The 22,530-nt window shown below is 39.5% G+C and overlaps 1 protein-coding gene across 4 annotated transcripts in view; it reads right to left on the bottom strand.

The window, feature by feature from the left end:
* hck (HCK proto-oncogene, Src family tyrosine kinase) overlaps nucleotides 1-22,530 on the bottom strand; it is a 140,103-nt gene that overhangs the window by 54,457 nt on the left and 63,116 nt on the right. For all 4 annotated transcript variants that reach the window (XM_028811575.2, XM_028811578.2, XM_028811574.2 and 1 more), the window contains exons 3-6: nucleotides 14,576-14,609; nucleotides 12,965-13,061; nucleotides 6,813-6,911; nucleotides 716-819 (exon numbers count right to left, since the gene is read on the bottom strand). In XM_028811575.2, coding sequence (XP_028667408.1) covers nucleotides 716-819; nucleotides 6,813-6,911; nucleotides 12,965-13,061; nucleotides 14,576-14,609 — 334 coding nt within the window. The remainder of the gene's footprint in view (nucleotides 1-715; nucleotides 820-6,812; nucleotides 6,912-12,964; nucleotides 13,062-14,575; nucleotides 14,610-22,530) is intronic.

Below are 22,530 nucleotides of genomic sequence, written 5' to 3'. Positions count from 1 at the left end.
AACAAGCAGTTGCTCACAGAGTCCTGAATGAGGCACATTACCTGCATTGTGAACGAGCGTCAGTTACGATACTATAGCCATGTAGCACAATTCCCCAAGAATGTTGAGGACCCGAGTGAAAGGACCAGGCTAAAGGGATGCCCATGACTGTGGGCAGATAAATGGTCATTTCCGAAGGGTAGGGCTGGTATTATTGATGAGATGAGTTATGCATTTTAGCAAAACGTTAAATCTTACAAGGACACCAAACATACAACATCTCCTGAAGCATTAAAACAGAAGTTGGATCACAAGACATGTCCAACAATTTTTCTTCTTTTAGGTGAACGTTACTTCTAATTTATTTTTTATTGCAGGTAGGACTTTGTTATATTGCAATTGGAGATGTCTTGGTAATGCTTCATTGTAATATGCAGCCCTTCTCCTAATTATAAAAGTGATTAGTTTATTTTTATGTGGATGAGATGCTAAAATGAAACCATCACCCAATACAAAAATTCAGTAACATCAGTGGTTAAAAATATATTAGTATATTAGACAGACCATCTTCAATAATGTTTCTAGTTTTTCTTGTCTGTAATCATGTATTCCTATAAGCTATAATCCCTTGATATCTAAACATGAGCCCAAAAGCACACTGTGGCTTATTTATTTTTTGAAAACACTTCCAAAATCAACTAAAGCGTCCAGTATTGTAAGGAATGTTGAAAATTACCTTTTGTTGTTTCACTGTCCCTGATCATGAAAGAGCCAACCACATTTCCAGGTGCAAGAAGCTGTCTTTCCGCATCTTTGCGGCTAACGCCCTTAAAGAACCACCTAAGGAAAGAAAATGTGATAATGAGGAATTGTAGTTTAGCAGCTATACAGTGTCATTCCTGTAGTGCTGTACAATATTAAAATTTTGCAGTACCATTCTTACGGACTGGGGGGGCATTGAGGGTGTCAGTGTTTTTGTCTTTTCCACCACTATACATTTCACAACACATGAAATGAAATTCAGCTGTTGCTAAATTTCTACCCAATATCAAAATCACACTTCATTTCCTTAAATAATATGACTCATTTCTTTCTGAAGGTGACTCTACAATATACGCAGATGTGCAAAGGCAGGCTTTTAGAAGATGGCAGAGCTGTAATTATCCACTAGGGAGCCCTCTGTTGCATTTTCCTACTTGTATAGAATGTGTTATCATTGCTCTGAGCTCTGGGTGCTTAGAAATCTTCTTATGTGCTTCTGTGTATACTGTATTTGCACTCCCTCACTTTATTCCAAATTTAACACAAGGATTGGAAAATCATGGAAAACTTCAATAAACAACAGCAAAGCAAGGCTGGTAGTGGCTCTTCACAAAAAAGAAAACTCTCTCAGAGAGCTTGGGTTCAGAAGACTTCAATGACACAACTCAGTGACAAGCATATGCGGCAGGTTGTTTCCAGCACAACCTGAAGTGAGAAGACTGGCAAGATGAATCCTCCACACCTCCTCCTCATTAGCACAACAAAAATGGGCAACCCAAATATGAGAGAGCATCTCTTAAAATGTTTTCTTTATCTTGAGGGGATGGATGCCCAGAAATGTCTAATGCTCTGCTACTTTTGTTTCAGTCATAACTGTTACAAGAAGTATTGTCTGATGAGGAGCTATAAACTGCACTGCTCAGTTCTTTCTGGACATACCAGGAAAATTCTTTAGCCTTTTGGTCACAGCATGCAATATGTTAATCACTAGGCTGATTACCACCAACTACTCAGAAAGGGTCTTATGACACACTCATGGTACTGATTTTTATTAACTCATCTTGGGCTGAGGATGGCAGATGTGATCCCAATTACAGGCTTTCCTTGCAGGCTATCTGTCATTCATAACAGCCTACATATGTTTACTGCTGGTTTTACTCCTTCTGGTGGGGTGAATTTTGTTGTTTCTTTTATCAGAGCACACTCAAATTGCTTTTGACATAACAACACTAGATTTTCTCTGCTGAGTTTAGAAAGATAATTTTTTTGGTAAAATGCAAGCCACTGCTGATGAACTGTGTCATGACACAATTATTCATATTTTATCATTAATACTGACCTTGCAGCTTATAACAAACATTTTATTGAGCAGCATTCAAAAGTATACAGAAGAGGCTAAAATAGAATATTTATTGCTAAAAAACAATAGCAGAAACAATTCACACTAAACATTGAGTCTAGCAATGTAACAGTATGCTTTACCAGTTTACCTATGTTTCTATGATAAAATGAAACGCTGTAGCCACTTACGCTATCTAGGACTTTAGATTCTTAGGCTATTCATCACTGTTAATTTTATATAACACCATAATAGCACATTCTGTAACGAGGTGGTGGAAATATTGCAAAGAAATTACAATGCAATCTCAAGAAAAGAACATTATTTTTATGTCATGAGGACACAGGAGTCCATCATACTCATTTAGTTAGCTGACCCAATATGTCATTCAGATACTTTTTAAAAGCTGTCAATGTTTCACTTCAACTACAAGACTTAGTAGCTTGTTTCAGACTTTTTATGACAACGTGCTTCTTTGAGTCTATTTTAAATATACTTCCGTCTATAAAGTGTCATGATGATAATCTCTAATGAAAATGCAGTAGTCAAGAAAATAAGGTCTCATCAGTGTGTTACAAAGCTTGGGCATAACCTCCTGGGACATGTATTCTACACATCAAAGCACTATATAACCTAACATTCTCTTAGCCTTCTTAATATCTTCCGAACACTGTCTGGAAGTTGATAACGTAGAGTCCACTACGACTCCTAAATACTTCTCAAGGTATACGTTCGATTTTCAGACCTCCCATTGTGCATTCAAACCGAACATTTTTACTTTGTACATGTAATACTTTACATTTACTGACATTAAATTTCATCAGCCACAAATCTGCTTAAGCTTGTATGCTATCCAAGTCCCTCTGTAATGATTCAACAGATTCCAAATTATCTGCCAATCCTATCTTGGTATCATTTGTAGACTTAATCAGCCTGTCTCTCTATTAAAAAAAAAAATCCAGGAATGAGACGAGACTTTTTAGCCTAGGACGATACGAGACGTGACTTTTTCAGAGAGATACTTTCAAGTCCCGCAAGACAAGACTTTGTGCCAATAGATTTAACCACACCTGGGGCCAGAAATAAAAGACAAAGAGTAGATGACAAAGTAGAACGTCATAAAGAGATTCCAAAATGTTGGCACGATACACATGCAGAGCAGGTTAGAGATAATGAAAGTACTAAAATTCGAAATTGTTAAAAAAAATGATAAAGATCGCATTAGCGCAAACAAACATAAATTATTACTCAGTGAAATAACAGAACAGCGAAAAGAGATCAAATATATTGTTCAGTTTTAAACTTTAAGTTGGAGACTTGTAGATCGTCTAACTCGTGTTGCCATCAGGGAAAAGTAGTGTTTCTTCCCAATGAAGAGGCGAATCCATGAGAATTAAAAGATTTGTTGTTTGGTGAAAGTGAAATCTACATACACGAGTGGCAGAGACGTGAAGTGGCTGGTGTGTAGCTCAGGCCGGGGGGTTGGCAAGTGAAGCGAGCAGGGGGCAAAGCCCCCTAATTACTTATATTCCTATCTAAATCATTTATATATATTAAAAATAGCAACTGCCCTAGCACTGACCCCTGTGGGACAGCAATTTTAACATCAGCCAATTCTGATAAGGTTCATCGCGCCATCACCCTCTGCTTCCTGTGTCTGAGCCAATTTTGCATCCATCCACAAAGAGCACCCTGAACCAATTCTTTTAGTTTGATGTCCAACTTCTCATGAGGCACTTTATCATATGCTTTCTGAAAGTCAAGATAAATAATATCATATGCTCCACTTTGATCATACCCTTTTGTTGCTTTCTCATAGAATTCCAGGATGTTGGTAAAACATGACCCCCCTCTTCTGAATCCAAGCTGACTGTTCAGCAAAACTCCTGCTCTTGCCATGTATTGCTCATTCTTATTCTTACTAATTCCTTCCATTAATTTTCCTGTGATGCACGTTAAGCTTACTGGCCTATAGTTGCTTGGATCTGCTTGTGGTATAGCAGGTCCATGGCACTGAAAGAATGGCTATTTTATTAAGTAATCCATTGGCCATGTCAGTCTCTGTTGAAGCTCATGCAGCTTCAGGGAGTTGGTGAAGTAACTGGGGCGAGGTGCACCTGCATGTGAGTGTGCTATCTTTCTCAATTGCTTCATCGGCTTCCTGAGGTGCATGATTGAGACGCTGCGCCCAAAGAGCCGTATAAGTACAGGCCGGCACAGGGAGGAGAAAAACAGAGAGGACAGAGGGGAAAAACAATAAAACAGAAAAGCATGCAGAGCAAGTGTGCGGCATTGGGGTCGGACAGAGACAACAAGCCAGGTGGCTTGAGAGAGAGAAAAGGCAGCGTGGTCAGTGTTCCCAAGATGGAGCGAAGGATCGACGCTCTAGGGATGGATGGACCCCACTGATTGTGCAGCAGAGTGGGAGTGATCAAGGTGGCGTCCTCTTCAGGGATCCAAGGGACAATTGTGTGTGCAAGAATGAAGACGAGAGGACAACAGACTCCGGGTTGTCTGGCAGATGCCGACGAAGGTAACCAATATGGGGGTTGGGATTGAGAGGACTGCAGCTGCTGAAGTCTCCGCCAGCTGAGCAAGTGATGGGTGAGCTAGGTGAGGCCTGAAAGGAGTTGTGTTTGGCTTGTTTAACCCAATGACTGCTGTTGATTTTAATCTTCGTTTTTAGACTTGTTTTTAATCACCTGGTTGTTCACCTGTTTTTATGGATTATTTATTTATGAATTTTTGAAGCACTGCACTCTCTTTTTGAACACCTTTGATTTGTTTTAATAAAAGCACTTGGACACTTTGCACCATCCCGTTGCCTGGAGTGCTCTGTCCCCATCTGCCATGCTCATCCGGTTAAGTTATCGACGGTGTCAGGTTCAAGAGGCTTACAAATATGGAAGAGGGAGCATGGAGGCAGACTCGTACCATCACACTGCCCAGTTACCCTTTTTACATAACGGGATAATATTTACCATTTTACAGTCCTTTGGAACTTCCCCAGTGCACAGAGACGTCCAAAAAATATGCGTCTGAGGTTCATATATTTACTCGCTAACATTTTAAAAACTCGAGGGTAAATATTACCTGGTCCTGGAGAATTGTTTGATTTCAGCCTATTTAATCTAAGCAGTACTTCTCCCTCTACAATTCCTAAAACCCTCAGTACCTCCTTAGTAGTCCGATTTACCATTGGGAGGTTATCTACTTCCTCACTTGTGAAGAACTCAGAAAAATGCAAGTTTAGAGCATCCGTTATTTCACTGTCTGTATTTGTTAATTACCCTTTACTATTCCTGATGCACTTCACCTCCTCCTTGACTTTATACTTGACCCTGGAACAGAGTACACTAAAGGAAAACACATCACAAAAAACGTCTGTGTTTACTTGTTGAGTGCTTCGGTTCTTTTCTTTCCTCCACGCCTTGTTTGTTCTACACTCTGTGATGCCTTCATCATTTTTTACTTCCTTATACTTTGACCCCTTAATCTTCTTTTCCTTTCATTTTAACTTTTGTTACTCTGCACATTTTGCAGATACATTTTGAATATTTTGCTTCTCTGAATTGTTGCTCTTAGTTTAATCTTTTTCTATTTTTGACTGCTTTTAATAATTTCCTTACAATGAGTAAATGACACCTAAGTAAGGTATGCAATATTACATCTTATTCAATGCAGATCCAATGCCCTGTGCCTTACCCATCTCTCTTTTCTTACAATGCATTCCTACTTAGGTTTTTCTTGCATTTGAGATTCAGCTTTTGCCTGTCTGGTTCTTTAGTTTGTCACAATCCATCTGCTTTTTAATTCCTAGCCGTTTTTCTTTTTTTTAGAATATCCAGTCCATCCATCCATCCATTTTCCAACCCGCTGAATCCGAACACAGGGTCACGGGGGTTTGCTGGAGCCAATCCCAGCCAACACAGGGCACAAGGCAGGAACCAATCCCGGGCAGGGTGCCAACCCACCACAGGGCACACACAAACACACCCACACACCAAGCACACACTAGGGCCAATTTAGAATCGCCAATCCACCTAACCTGCATGTCTTTGGACTGTGGGAGGAAACCGGAGCGCCCGGAGGAAACCCACGCAGACAAGGGGAGAACATGCAAACTCCACGCAGGGAGGACCCGGGAAGCGAACCCAGGTCCCCAGGTCTCCCAACTGCGAGGCAGCAGCGCTACCCACTGCGCCACCGTGCCGCCAGAATATCCAGTCATTCAATTTCATTTGAAACATCAGAGAGATCATGTACAAAGTATCTGCTAACATTTCTTAACAGTGACCTTTGCTAGCTCTAACCAGACACAACATATGGAGAAAAGGAGAGAATATGGACAAATGTAATATGGGTGAATTTTGATGTTCAAATGCTCAGATTCTTAATAATAAAGTACATCACAAAAGTGTCATAAATTCCTGTAATTCAATTCGCAATGAGCATCAAGCAACACTAGTGCACTTCTTGTAATGAGTTAAACCCCAGCAAAGAGACAAAGATGAATATTTAATTACAAGAATTTTCTAGCTGATCAGGTACTGATTCTCACACGAGGAATACAGCAAAGTTATGAGAAATCCCAGGAAGAAATTCAAAATGTCACTATTAAAGAATACAACTGAAGAGAAATAAAGAATGAGAAGGGTTCAATCTGCTATAGTTGAGAAAAGTGGCCAAAAACACTTTTACAAATAGCAGTGGATGTATGGAAGGCACTTACTCTTCAGTCTCCAGGGAATTGCATTTTGCCACATAATTACTGGGAATGTAGCCTTCTTTTCCTGATGCGATAGACTTTGCACGCCACCATTCTCCTGTCCTGTAACATAAGAAGAAATTTTTTAAGTTCCCAGGCATTCTGAAACTGCTCCCTTTAAAGGACAAAGAAAGATCTGCACTCACCATGTTCTTTCAGTAGAGTTAGAGACACCCCTTACAAAAGAGGCACTATAGAAACAAATTGCTGATTGAGCAGATAATAAAAGCTCCCATTAAACAAATGACTTATACAAAAATAGACATTATTCTTCAGCTATTCTGTGTGAGTGCATTCTTTGACTTACTATCATCCTAAATGCCTAGTTTGCAATATAGAGCTTATGTAGCAAAATTAGATCTCACATGTTTTCTTTTTAAGCAGAACTGAAATATTGCACAGGGTAGTCCAAGATAGATAGATAGATAGATAGATAGATAGATAGATAGATAGATAGATAGATAGATAGATAGATAGATAGATAGATAGATAGATAGATACTTTATTAATCCCAAGGGGAAATTCACATACTCCAGCAGCAGCATACTGATAAAGAACAATATTAAATTGAACAATGATAACAATTCCAATAACAATGCAGGTATACAGACAGACAATAACTTTGTATAATTTTAACTTTTACCCCCCCCGGGTGGAATTGAAGAGACGCATAGTGTGGGGGAGGAACAATCTCCTCAGTCTGTCAGTGGAGCAGGACATTGACAGCAGTCTGTCGCTGAAGCTGCTCCTCTGTCTGGAGATGATACTGTTTAGTGGATGCAGTGGATTCTCCATTATTGACAGGAGCCTGCTCAGTGCCCGTCGGTTTGAAACGGATGTCAAACTGTCCAGCTCCGTGCCTACAATAGAGCCTGCCTTCCTCACCAGTTTGTCCAGGCGTGAGGCGTCCCTCTTCTTTATGCTGCTTCCCCAGCACACCACTGCATAGAAGAGGGCGCTCGCCACAACCGTCTGATAGAATATCTGCAGCATCTTATTGCAGATGTTGAAGGACGCCAGCCTTCTAAGGAAGTATAGTTGGCTCTGTCCCTTTCTTACACAGAGCATCAGTATTGGCAGTCCAGTCCAATTTATCATCAAGCTGCACTCCCAGGTATTTATAGGTTTGCACCCTCTGCACACAGTCACCCATGATGTTCACTTGGTCCATGAGGGGCCTGGTCCCTCTAAAATCCACCACCAGCTCCTTGATTTTGCTGGTGTTCAGATGTAGGCAGTTTGAGTTGCACCATTTAACAAAGATGTTTCAAATATTAACATTATGTCCTGTTCTTATAATCCATCAATTTTCAGAACTATTTTTTCAATTAAACAGTTGTGGGTAATTGGAGCCTCTTAGCAGCAGTGAGTGCAGTTCAAAAAACAAACCTGAACAGGATGTCAGTCCATTGCAGGGCACATTAATACAGTCATACATGACAATTTGAAGCCACCAATAAACCTCAGATGACCTTCTTTAAAATGTGGAAGCAAGCCCGAATAAGTGAAAAAAACCTGCACAAACATGGAGAGAAGATCCAAGTCCCACTCAAACAAAGACTTAAAAAAGATTCTTGAAATTTTGAGGCAGCTGTGCTATCAATAACGCCACTGTTTCTTCAGTTCTTAATGTTAGGTTTTCACCCATTAACACACTTAATGTGTGATTTCATAACACTAGATTGCATGGTGGTGCAGTGTTTAGGTAGTTAACATTTATAGTTTAGGAACAGTATTAATATTAATCATTTTGAACTTGCACACATTATGTTTAAATGTATTTTTGTTAAATGTTTGTCTGTTGGCTGTTAGGGACTAGTGATTGCTGTTGCCCTTATAGTGCATGACTGTATTAATGATTTATTTACATAAACTTCACCCAGTCAAATTCCAGGCAAATGATGTTGCTATAGCAATAAAGGAAATAAAAAGTTAAGTCAGGTCAACTACGCTGAATCATTTCAGTAACTTTCCCTGATATTAGTGTATGTGTGTGCTGCCTGGCATCCCATTCATGCCTGGTGTTTGCTTTTCCTTTATTGCCGCTGGCAATTAATTTCCTAGTGTTCTACATTTGAAAAACAGGCTGTTGGTTATTATCTCAACAACTACTGCATAATGCTCCCTTTGCTTAATTTGTTTCTGCTATTATTAGAAACAATTAAATCCACTTAACCCCAATATAGGATCATGGGAAGACAGAACTTATGGCAAAAGCATAATATAAAGGCAGACACCAGCCCTTGATGGGGTTATATACAATGCCAATGTGTCATTTGCAATAAATGTAAAATCTATATGTCCTTTATATAAAACACCAGAGGAAAACATGCAAATTCTACAAACACTGTGACTGGACCAGAATCCTAATTTCAGCCGTGAAACAGCAGTGCTAGCTGTCATGTCACTTTTCTACCTAAGAAGTACACCAAAGTGTATAACTTCTTAAATCAGAAAAGATTTGCACATTTTACATAGTTTTTATTTCACATATAGTACTACTCTACGATTAATACTAGGTCTAGTGTTACAAGCAGAGTTAATTAAGACCAAGATCAGGACCAGTGGTAGAGCCAGGAACAGGAGTACAACTAGGATGTGGAGCTCTGCCAAAATTAAGATGAAGATCAGTATTAGAGGTAAAACAAAATTAAGAACCAAGATAAAAGAAAGACAACTGTGACCAGAGCATTAACCATAATTAAAACCAAGACTACTAAAACACATGACCAGTCTTAAGACAAGGACCATGATGAGTATAAGGGCTTGCAGCAGAAGCAGCCTGTAGCTGTAGTGTTCTTATTTTGTATGAGTACTTTGAACAGGCTGAACCATGACACTGAACAAACAGCTTACATTGTAAACACACATGCCAGTTTACTGAATTTACATATCTAATTTAAAATTCATAACAATCACATCACACAGACTGAATACAGCTCATCTTCTCAAATTCTTAGCACAACCCCAATTTACTTTAGGTGTACAGCACAATCTGAGGTCAGATAGAATCCTTAGTCTGAACACAGACTTTGGAAAGTAAAATCTAATTAGACAACTATATTATTAAGAAATACAAATTAGCCACTGATTGAGAGATTTGTTTTAATGAAAAGCACTAGTCACGGTGGTGGTCCATGCCCAGAGTCAAGAATTCCAGTGCTGTATGAATCATTATTAAGTACTGGATTCTCTGAAGCTTATTTGCATGGGGTTTTCTGGGTTACTTACCATGGCATCAAACCTGAAATTTACTAGTCATTATTGACTAAAACTAAAAATCTATAAAAAAAAAATGCAAAATAAAACATTGTATTAATTAGCATTCTACACTCATTATTAACAGAATAAAAATAAGCATTAAAAGTGTTTCAGAACAAGCTAGCCTGAAGAAGAGATCTAAAAAGGCAGCTGATGAGCAGCAGGGAGCATATCGCTTGTCGGTGGTGTTCAGATCTGATTTCACACATTGACAGTTGGATAACATCATACCACATCTAACAATGCGTAGGAGAGGCAACCACTAACTAAACTAACCTGACCCACTAAATTCAGTTAAGTCTGCTACATCTATAGAGGGTGTTTAAAACAAAGCCCCCACACACTTGACAAGTTGTGTCATTATGTTATTTATCTTCATTAATGATGATAAAAATGTTTCAGAAAATTATACAACATATTGATAACATTATATTTGAAAGTCATCTTGCATGGTGATTTAAAATCTAAAATAGACAGAACAACATGGCTGAAAAGTTTTTCTTATTGGTGACAGAAAATAAAAACAGCAGTAAGTTTCTCCCTAGCTTGGTAATGACATTTTGCAACACCAAGTAAGAGGAAGGCTGAATACTTGTACACTTCTTGTGCTATGTAAGCTGCTAATAATTTTCACTTGCAACTACAGTTTAAGAACAAGTTCCTAAGAGATCCTGATAGTACGGAGGAAGTACCCTAATGAAAAGACAGAGGAAGTACCCTACAGCACAAGAGTAAATCCAGCATTGCCCTATAATCATACCTCTACAGGCATGAACAAACACACTGTCTCTTAGAGACCTCCCTTTAAATGACACCTAAAAATGTAACAGTCACATTATCTTTCTCCTTACCCTGTATAGTGCTCTCTGTCTTTGTTTCCTCCCCTACTCATAGGACATTTTGTCACATTATTTTTTTTTTATATTCATTGCACTTTATAAAGGTGGCACGGTGGTGCAGTGGTAGCACTGCTGCCTCACAGTAAGGAGACCTGGGTTTTGCTTCCCAGGTCCTCCCTGCGTGGAGTTTGCATGATCTCCCCGTGTCTGCGTGGGTTTCCTCTGGGTGCTCTGGTTTCCTCCCACAGTCCAAAGACATGCAGGTTAGGTGCATTGGTAATCCTAAATTGTCCCTGGTGTGTTTGTGTGCCCTGCGGTGGGCTGGCGTCCTGCCCAGGGTTTGTTCCTGCCTTGCACCCTGTGCTGGCTGGAATTGGCTCCAGCAGACCCCCGTGACCCTGTGTTAAGATATAGCGGGTTGGAAAATGACTGACTGCACTTTATACAAGTTGATGTATTAAAATTATACATTTTTCAAGCAACTATAAATTTATTTTAAACAGATAACTTACATGCTGATTTGGCCACTAATACTGTTTAAGAACAACGGGGAAATGTAAAAGTCCTCTCTGTTAATTAATGAATACCTAAAATGAGATTCTGAGGCACATTCTGTCTAAACGTGTTGACCAGACTATGTTAAAAACTATATTTTCAAATGTATAACAATGAAATATTTACAAATGTTTGATTTAATTCAGTTCTCTTTGTCAGTCAGTTATTTTTTAACCTGCTTTGTCCTGAACAGGATTGTGGTGGGTGTTGGTGCCTACCCCAGATAGCATACAGCAAAAGGTAGGAAGAAACCCTAGACAAGGTGCCACTCTATCACAGGGTGAATACACACACAAAACACCAACCACACACTAGGGCCAATTTGGTATCACCAATCCATGTCTTTGGACTGTGGGAGGAAACCAGAGCACCCAGTGGAAACCCATGCAGACATGGGGAGAACATGCAAACTTCAGGCAGGGAATACCTGGGTCACAAACGCTGGTCACCATTTCTGCAAGGCAGCAGCGCTACCACTGCACCACTATGCTGTCCCAATTTTTTTTGTCTGAAATGTGCTGTTTAGGGAACATCCATGGTGTGGTGTTGGAGAAAGTTCACAGTAATAATCTATCAGCACTGGTTTGGTGCTGTGGTGCAAATTCCAATTCAGGATTTCCTATAACATAACTAATGCCCCTACCATGCTCTCCAAGATTCCCCTCATCACGCTGTAGAAACCCCTAATCGGGAAGGTCACAAATTTAAAATCCTCAGTCCTTCTCAATGCTTGGACTACATTTACAGAAATTATCATTATGTGAGGTAAGCAGCACTATACTGTAGATATGGTGTGAGATAGTCAGGGTAGTCACAACCCTGCTCTTTTTAAGAATCCACAAATTTTTCATGCACTTTCCTTACCTTTTTAATTTCAGTTAAATATATCATACCACAATTGAAATCCCCCTAAATGGCATCTGATAAAAATATACTCAGATCGGATATTAGCTCATATCACGTGGCACGCAGGCATACCTACACATCCACATGATGATTGTTTAACACTCAGAATAGACAACTGCATTAAACAACCTCTATAACCTCTCAGACAATGGTACAAAGTAACCAAACACTGTATAAGCTAAATAAAACTGAATATTAAATAACAATATTTTTTTATTAATGTATTCCCATAGTAGACAGGGTAGATAGCCAGGTACTGTTTGATTTGTCCCAAGTGTAAATTTAGCTTTTACAGAAACTGAAGAAATATATAAATATTATAACAAACAACAGCAACCACACACATGTATTACAAAACAGAAGAAAACAAACTTCTGAGTGGGTTAAGTATAAGAGTACAGATAGAGTAAGGCATTAAAAAGGTATATTGTTATAGGTATTAAGGAGCCCCAGCTGCATTTCTTAATCATAAACATAATTTAAAGTTTAAAAAATTACAAAAAAACCCAAAAATGCTCAAAAGATGTTCAATATCAAATGAATGGTCGAACTTACTCTTCTAAGACTTTCAACTTCTCACCCTTCTTAAAACTCAAGTCCCCTTCATGAATGCCTTCATAGTCATAGAGAGTGATAACTACATTGTCATAACCTGTGAAACAAAAAGAGATTTTATTTCCTTTCACATTAGTTTACTCTTCATAAGATAGCACCATATCATTTCATATTATATCCAAAATATGCTCTTTAATTCTAAAATATAGATGCAGAGACCCATCTGATTCATGGAAGTATAGCTCTTTATGGACTTAGATAATGAAATTATCATATATCATGAGGTCTGCAGACTACCCTTAAATCATGGAGCCCAGGTGTATCAGAACTATAAAAGCCAGAAATGAACTACACTAGTAAAGGCTGAAATTGTTTTCTAGAGTTCCTTAAAAAAAATAAATCATACATTTGTTCAATCACATGTTACAGAATGTTTAATTTTGGTCTGACACTCCGCAAGTCTCATTCTGAATCCAAAGGCCCAGGTCTAGTGCTTGTCAGATCTGTCTGATATAAAACTAAACAATTCTTCCATGTTTACTTTGATGTTTACTTTTTATAGCTCTCATTCCTGGACATTTTACTAAAGATTTCACTGCACACTCCTTTTTATTAATGTAGGATGTAGTGGCAACATGCTATACTATATACATTTGATAGTTTCATCTCTTTGTTTATCTGTTTGCTGCTATAGTAATACATTCAGCAATGAATACTGTACTTTGCTATACTTAACAACAGTAGGGCTTATTCTGGAGAACCTTTATGTTCTTTCAGGCCACATCAAGTATATTATGCTTTCAGTGCTCTACGTCTACCTTGAATTTCATCCCAGTGGGCTAAGCCCAGTGTCCCTAAAGTAGGAGACACCCACAGAGCATACTCACCACAATCATTTTACTCTCACTTGTGAACAGAACCCTGGTCCAAAATACTTTAATTCCTCCACATGGGGAAGCTACTTTGCTGCATTTCACTCACCTGCACAAAGCAAGTGGACTTGACATTTTTAAAGGTGATGTGTTCCATTTTGTCCACATCGCCATCAGCTCTGAATGGGTCCATTGAGCCCTCGAGATCACAGATGATTGACCGTGGGACAACATTATTCCCAAATAGCAGAGGTTCAGCAGTCAAGTGCCCAAATTAAATACTTGCTGTGACATCTTATCCATGATATACATTTATACAGTGTATAGTGTATAGCACTTTATTACACATTGAGGTACAGTTTAATATTTCTAGAAGACACTAACATTATTACTAGCATTTTACACTTCTGATTTATTTTGGTGGCTCAACCCAACCACTACTATTTATAGAAGTTAGAGGGGAACTGCTGTCATGTCTAATTTCATTTTCTATTGCATCTTGCAAGACTGAAACAAAATGGCATTTTTATCAGTTTCAACCATTTTTTCTCTTAGTCACATAATACTTTAGAGAAGAGGATTACATTCCTTCCTTAACTGAACAATACAAAATGACCTAAAGTAAGCCATATACAGTAATTACAGCAAGGGTCACCCATCAAAGAAAGAAAGAAAGAAAGAAAGAAAGAAAGAAAGAAAGAAAGAAAGAAAGAAAATATAGTTTTTCTCCAATACTTACTGTCTTTTCCAGAGTTTGGTAAGCTGCCAGAAGGCTGTTGGGAAAATAAAATTTTTTTGTTTATTTTTCAAATTCCAACATATTTGTCTAATATTACAACAAATATTTGTTCTTTTCTTCTATTCTATTTTTTTCACTCCATTCATCCTTCCATCCATCCACCCATCTCTTTTCTTGTCATCTGTTTCAAGATTAATTTTTGGGAGAATGGGGAATTTCAACACCAATTGTAAGAAGATTGATATTAAAAAAAACAGCAAAATTTAAATGCCACCATTTGTCATACATTTTTGATTTTCTGTACATAAGGTAATAAAAGCTATTAACAGTGAATATCAGGTTCGCCCCAAGCATCATGAGATACTGTATTTAGTATAAACAGTAATCGACCTGATTTGTTATCTCTGTTTCACATTTCTAGGTATTTGGGTACAAAGTTCAAGTTGGCTTTAGGTTTCCCTTTTTGTGACACAATTTCAGCATCATTACCTATATTAAATGCAGTTAAATCATAATAGGAGTCCAATAAATGGATATGAAATGGAACAAGCACAGCAGCCTTTAAATGATGAAGGCAATTATTCACAAATATCTTACTTCCTCATTTCCGTAATTTGCATGGTGTTTCTCGGAAGCAGAAGGCAGATTGTGACATTCATCCTGTCAGCAATAAATGGGATTTTCTCTTTTAGTAAGTAATACGCAGCCATAAAGTAAAATTTGCAGGGTGGGCAGAACTACTCAACAATCTAGCTGAACAAAATAAAAAGTATTAAATCATAACTAAGAAATAGAAAGCAAACCTCACATGACTGCAAGACAACAGTCTTATAAAAATGTTAATACAGAACTGACCAGTTTCAGATTTTGTAAGTCTTCATTGGCACCAGATACTATGCATGCAACAAATGTAACTTGAAATCTATGAATCCCCTCTATATCAAAATAGAGATTCTGCGCCTTATTTGATTTGATATTATTTATTAATCCCTTAGAGGAAACTGTCATTTTGCATGACATTTGGGATGACCCACAAATTCCAATATCTGCATTAGTAAAAAAATTGTTATGGCCACATACTTGTTTTATTTTATATACATTCACAATTTAAAAGTGGGTCAGCTTGAATTCACTCATATGTGCTCACAAGAATTACTTCTGAATTCTTTGAAATCCCTTCAGATATTCTGTTGACAAAACTCCCACACATGATGTACAATTCAATTGTCTTGGTGTCCAGTTACACAAGATGCCAAGCTTTTGCGGGTTCCCCACCATTTTTGGTCCTCTAGACCTGAAACCCCTCATTTTAAATCCATTTTGGACCATATTATGTGCAGGAAATTACACCCTTATGATAAAGAATAAACTAATGAGTGTCTTCAGCAAAGATCATCAGAAGGACTTGTGCCTGCCACATCAATTGACCCCAGGGATTCACCCCATAATTGGGTATGAGGATTCAAAATTACCCTTTTTCACAAAATGTTTAAAAATGTGCATCAGTGATAAAGGCGTGTGGAGTGTTGTTTTTATACTATTTAGGTTGCTAATCACAAACACTATAATATTTTTATTTGATTCTTTATCAGTGGTCCTAGACCTATAAGAGCCATTCCCAGAAGGTTAAAAGTTTTAAATATAAGCATGTAGAGCAGGGATCTCAAACTTTAGTCCTGGAGGGCTGCAGTGGCTGCAGGTTTTCATTCTGATAAAGAGCTTTATGTTTACTTGTGATATTTACCCCTAGGTATTTAAACTGATCTGCTATGGTAAAAGGTAGGGTGTCTAATCTAATATTATATGCTTGTGAATTCACTAGAAAGAGTATACTTTTATTCAGATTAATTCTAAGACCAGATATCTTTTGAAATTCTGTTAGTGCTGTTAAAACAGCGGGGACAGTGTTTTCTGGGTCTGATATACTGTATATAAGACCATATCATCTGCATATAGAGAAATTTTCTGTTCCAGTCCTTCTCTGACAATCCCCTTTATCTGATAAGAATTTCGGCAGTGAACCGCCAGTGGTTCAATAGCGATTGCAAACAACAGTGGCGACAAGGGACATCCTTGTCTGGTACCACGTTCTAGTTTAAAGTAGTCTGAGCAAATGTTATTAATACAAACTGAAGCTTCTGGATTGGTATACAGTAGTTTGATCCAAGCACAAATATTCGGGCCAAACCCAAATTTCTCCAATGCAGTGAAAAGGTAATTCCATTCAATCATATCAAATGCTTTTTCTGCGTCTAATGATAGTAATATCTCTGGGGTGTTTGATTTTGCTGGTGAATATATAACATTAAACAAGCGTCGGAGATTTGAAGATAGGTGTCGGCCTTTAATAAATCCAGTTTGATCTTGTGATATTACCGAGGGCAGCACTTTCTCCATCCTTCTAGCTAGGATTTTTGAGAGTATCTTAACATCATTATTCAGGAGTGAAATTGGTCTGTATGATGCACATTGTAACAAGTCCTTATTTTGTTTAGGAAAGACGGTGATTAATGCTTGTCGAAATGTTTGAGGTAGTATTTGGTTGTCTCTAGCTTCTGTAAATGTTGCCAATAAGAGGGGAGCTAGCTGAGTGGAGAATTTCTTATAAAATTCTACGGGGTAACCATCAGGGCCTGATGATTTCCCGCTTTGTTGTGACTTTATAGTGTCTAGTAATTCTGTTAGCGTTAGAGGTTTATCCAGTTCCTCAGCACTTAAAGCATCTATTTGTGGTATCCGTGAAGTATCCAGAAATGCATTAGATTGTACGTTGTCTTCTTTGGGCTCAGTGGAATATAAAGACTTATAGTAATCTCTAAATGTGTGCATTATTTTATTATGGTCGATGATTTCTTCTCCATTCTTGTTGGTGATTACTGGTATTGCATTGTGAACTTCTTGTTTATGAATTTGTTCAGCTAAAAGCTTATTAGCTTTTTCTCCGTGTTCATAGTAATGCTGTCTAGACTTATAAATAAGTTGTTCAGTTTCTTTAGTTGTTAAGATGTTAAGTTCTGTATGTAGGGCCTGCCTTTTCCTGTGGAGAACTTCATTTGGATGCCTGGCTTGTTCTTCATCTATTCTAGTAATTTCATTTCTTAGCTCTGACACTTTCTTGGTTTCTAATTTATTTCTGTGGGAAAGATATGAAATAATCTGTCCTCTTAAGAAGGCCTTTAGAGTTTCCCAGAGTGTTCCTGCAGAAACCTCTGTGGACGTGTTTGTCTCTAGGAAGAAGCTGATTTGTTTGGATATAAATTCTGTGCAGTTCTCGTCTGCCAATAAAAGAGGGTTAAGACGCCATCTGCGAGGTGAGTGTGAGGGGCTTATTGATTTTAGCTCCAAGACTAGAGGGGCATGGTCAGAGATAACAATTGTGTCATATTTGCATGATTTAATTGTAGGCAGGTTTTCATTCTAACCCTTTTCTTAATTAGTGACCCATTTTTGCTGATGTAGAGTATTGTTTTAAACTATTTCAAGTTCAGTGATTATGAATATGATGTTGTTTTTGATTACTGATCCTTTATTAGGAATCTAGTCCCTTACAGACCTCTATCAGAGAATGAAAAATTAAAAAATTCTATTACAGTCAAAAATTCCATCCATCCATCCATTTTCCAACCCGCTGAATCCGAACACAGGGTCACGGGGGTCTGCTGGAGCCAATCCCAGCCAACACAGGGCACAAGGCAGGAAACAATCCTGGGCAGGGTGCCAACCCACCGCAGCAGTCAAAAATTTCTGCCCTTAAACATTTAAATTGAAGAACACAAATTATGTACACTCTAAATGAGGATGTCTTATACTAACTCAGACTATTTCATTATTTTAGATCTCATTTTGGCTAGGTGCATTATTTCAAAAATCATCCTCTCTTAATCAAATATAAAATAAATAACAAGAAATACTGCACTGTGAACATCATAATAAAAAATGCACCACTGTAGGTAAGAAGGTCAGCACAATACTATTTATATGAAGGTGTGTATTCCATCCTGTTAATGTACTTTTATTTCTGGAAAAGTGCATCTATAGTAACCCATTAAAACAACCAGAAGGATAGTCTGGAGATGTATTGATTTTATAATGCATATTTTGTTGGTTTTTGTTTGTTTTTTTTTTTTTTTTAACCCAGTCACAGGGGATGCACATGCCAGTATGTTTCTTTGTGCCTGTCCCAAGTCCACAAAAATGGTGTTACCTTAGGTGTAAACTTTTGCCAGATAAATATGCGGACAACAATACAGTTCAGTCGAGTCATGTGTTAACAACGGCTGGCACTAGTATGTGCCAGCAGGGTGCTGGTGGAAATTAGGCTACTGTTGACTGAAGTAGGAGAAGAAGGGGGAAGGTGTGTCTGGAGGCAAGGGGAGAGGAGGAAGATCAGGACAGTGGAAGTGAGGGTAGGAACTTTGAATGTTGGCAGTATAACTGGTAAAGGGAGAAAGTTAGGTGATATGATGGAGAGAAGGAAGGTTGATATATTGTGCATGCAAGAGACCAGACAGGAGGGGATTAAGGCCAGGTGTTTCTGAGATTTGTCCTGGGTATGACGCTAAACTGCATCTGGCCCTGCAAGCATCCAAATCATGGGAGTTGGTGGCAGGATTGGCACTCCAGGCACTGTAAAAAAACCTTCACAAAGCTCCGAGACTACAGAAAGGACTCCTTTTTGCTCTCTGCTGGAGTTGCTCTGCTGCAGCCACCCATAGGAAGGCTGCTTGCATCATGAAGGGGATGGGGGAAAGCCCTCAGAAGCCCCATCCCCGGAAGAGTCGAAACTGTTGGAGAGCCAATAGGGTCATGTCTGTTGGGGATCGGAACTGGTATGATGCTGAGGCATCGCCCGCTGCACGGCAGCACTTGGGTCCCAATTTGAGGTGGCCCATACAGGTGGGCGCATGGAACATCTTGTCTCTCCGGCAAGATGATCACCTTCCTCTGCTGTCGGAGGAGCTGTGTAAACTCCATATTTCAGTGGTGGCACTCTCTGAGGTGCGCAGACCGGGGACTGGCCAGATCTCTGTAGGTGGATACACCTTTTATTGGTTTGGTCAGTCTGATGGCTGTCATACTCAGGGAGTAGCTGTTGCTGTAGCGGATTGGCATCTTCCGATGGTGTCCGATGTCACTCCTTTCAACGAGCATATTATAAGACTCAGATTATGGCACTCCCTGGGTGCCTTGTCTGTTGTCTCAGTGTATGCTCCGACCGTGGTGAGTGATGTCTCGGCGAGGGACACATTTTATTCACAGCTTCGCTCAGTGGTTGATGGGTGCCCATGAGGTGACAGTCCTCTGGTCATGGGTGACTTCAATGCAGCCACTGCCATTGACAGGGCTGGCTATAAGGATTGTCTTGGTCCCCATGGGTCTGATGACCGTGGTGAAAGTGGCTCCATGTTCTTTGACTTTGCAAAAGGTCAGGGGCTGCGAATCGCTGGATCCTGGTTCCAGCACACTGAACTGCATTGTTGGACTTGGTACTCCAATACTGGTGGTGTGGTGAAGGAGATTGATCACATCCTTGTGGGCAGACGCTGGAGGCTCTTGCAAAACTGCAGGGTCTACAGAAGTGCCCAGTTTGTGAATTCTTACCACAGAACTGTTGTTGCTACTCCTAGGATCCAGCTTAGGTCCAGTAGGTTTCCACCTACTAGGAAAAAGAGCCTGGACTTGGCCAGACTCCAATACCAGGCTGTTTCTAATAAGTTTGCATGCCGTTTGTGTGAGGAACTTTTAGATTTGGGTACAACTGCCAATCCTAATGTGATGTGGGAGACCTTCCGTGACAAGACCCTGAGGGTTGCTGAGGGTTGTGTTGGTGTTACCATTGTTCCCAGAAGGAGGTGTTTCATGTCACAGGGCACCCTGGATATCATCGAGAGGAATTGCAGCGCATGGCTCAATGGCAACTCTGGTCTGTACCGGGAACTGAGAAGGATGGCTGCAAGGGCTCTGAGGGCAGATAAAGAGGCATTAGTTAGAGGAATCTGTGAGCAACTGACACACCATCTGTGGTTTAGCGACCCACGTCCTGCTTACAGAGGAATTGAAGCATTACGCACATCCGAATCTGTTCCTCGGAGAGTCGCAGTCAGGGCAGCTGATGGAATGGTCCTTATGGATGAAACTGCAGTTGTGACCCGCTGGGCTGGCTACTTTGAGCAGTTGTTCAAAGCTGATCCTCCGGCTAGGACATTGGATATCTCTGGGTCCACGGTTCTTGAGGCTGATCCTCCAATTAGCTGTGAATCACCCAATCTCACTGAGATTGCACAGGTGGTGAACCAGCCGAGGAGGGGAAAGGCTGCAGGGATCTGTGGTATCCGGGGTGAATTTCTCCAGGTTGGTGGTAAGGCTGTACTCCTGGCATTGCAAGCAATCTTTGCTTCCAATTGGGAGACTGGCATCATCCCAACTGACTGGAAAATGGGACTTGTCGTCCTTATCTGGAAAGGGAAGGGTGATCGCCTGGATTGCAGCAACTACAGGGGGATAACACTGCTCTCTGTGCCAGGCAAGGTCCTTGCTAGGGTCATCCTCAATAGGATCGGTGATCACTTGCTCACCTACCAGTGACTGGAACAGTCTGGTTTTACGCCTAAGAAGTCTACCATCGACCGCATCCTGGCACTGAGGGTTCTCATGAAGCGCAAACGCGAATATCAGCAGTTTCTTTGTAGCCTTTGACGATTTTCGTAAAGCATTCAACTCAGTTGATCGTACTGCCCTGTGGGACATCCTGAGGGTTTGTGGGATCCCCTCGTGGTTGCTGGATATCATGGCCGACCTGTACACTGGCAATGTGAGTGCTGTGCAGAGTGGAAGCAGAACCTCTGTGTTTTTCCCAGTTGATTCTGGGGTTCGTCAGGGGTGTGTTCTTGCTCCTACTCTGTTCAATGCTTGTATGGACTGGGTATTGGGCAAAGTCATGGGGTCCAGCGACTGTGGGGCATCTGTTGGTGAAGAAAGATTTATGGATCTTGGCTTTGCTGACGATGCTGTGATCTCTGCAGAGTCAATAGAGGCTCTGATCGGGTCGCTTGAGAGACTGAGCGAGGAGTCTGAGTGTCTGAGCCTGTGAGTGTTCTGTAAAACTATAAATGATAATGCTAGTAATCCAAGAGTTTTATCTTTAACTATTGCTCACTTTTAAGCCCAGCTCACTCAATGGAATGCCTTCTAAAACTATTACTTAAACTTGTGAGGCTTTGCTATATTTTTTAAAAACAAAATAAATGATATTAGAAATAATGTAGTACATCCTCCCAAAGTTAAACCAACTGAATTCCAACATATCATTTAAGGAGTTAAATTCTTTCACTGGAATAGATAGGCCCGAACTATGTAGAATAATTTCACAGTTGAAACCCTCAACTTGCATACCTGACCTAATGTCCTTATTGATACTGTACTTAACATAATAAACTCATCATAAGATGCAGGGGTCTTCCCTGACTGTCTAAAACACTGCAGTTGTTAAACTCCTGCTCAAGAAAAATTCCTGTCTTTGACAATTTTAGACCAATTTCTAACCTGCCTTTCTTAAGTTTTAGAAAAGGCAGTTATTAAGCAGCTTAATGATTACTTGAATAAACATTATATTCTTGGCAAGTTTCAGTCAGATTTTAGAAGAAACCATACTACAGAAACTGTGATGGTTAAAATAGTAAATACTCTGCAGCTTAATGCAGACAGATGCCACATTTCTGTTCATGTTCTCTTAGACCTGAGTGCAGCATTTGATACCATAGACCACAGTACTCTTATAAATCGTCTTAGACAATTGGTGGGACTCTCTGGCAGAGTCTTAAATTGGTTTTAGTCTTACTTAACAGGTAGAAAATTCTTTGTTAGTTGTGGTCATTATACTTCGGAGACTAATGATACTTTATATGGTGCACCACAAGAATCTATTCTGCGTCCTCTGCTCTTTTCAATTTATATGC

The sequence above is a fragment of the Erpetoichthys calabaricus genome, chromosome 10, assembly GCF_900747795.2.
Source record: "Erpetoichthys calabaricus chromosome 10, fErpCal1.3, whole genome shotgun sequence".
NCBI classification, from domain to species: Eukaryota; Metazoa; Chordata; class Cladistia; order Polypteriformes; family Polypteridae; genus Erpetoichthys; species Erpetoichthys calabaricus.
Note: the sequence above shows the minus strand (reverse complement) of the source record. Positions and strands in the feature narration are given on the sequence as shown.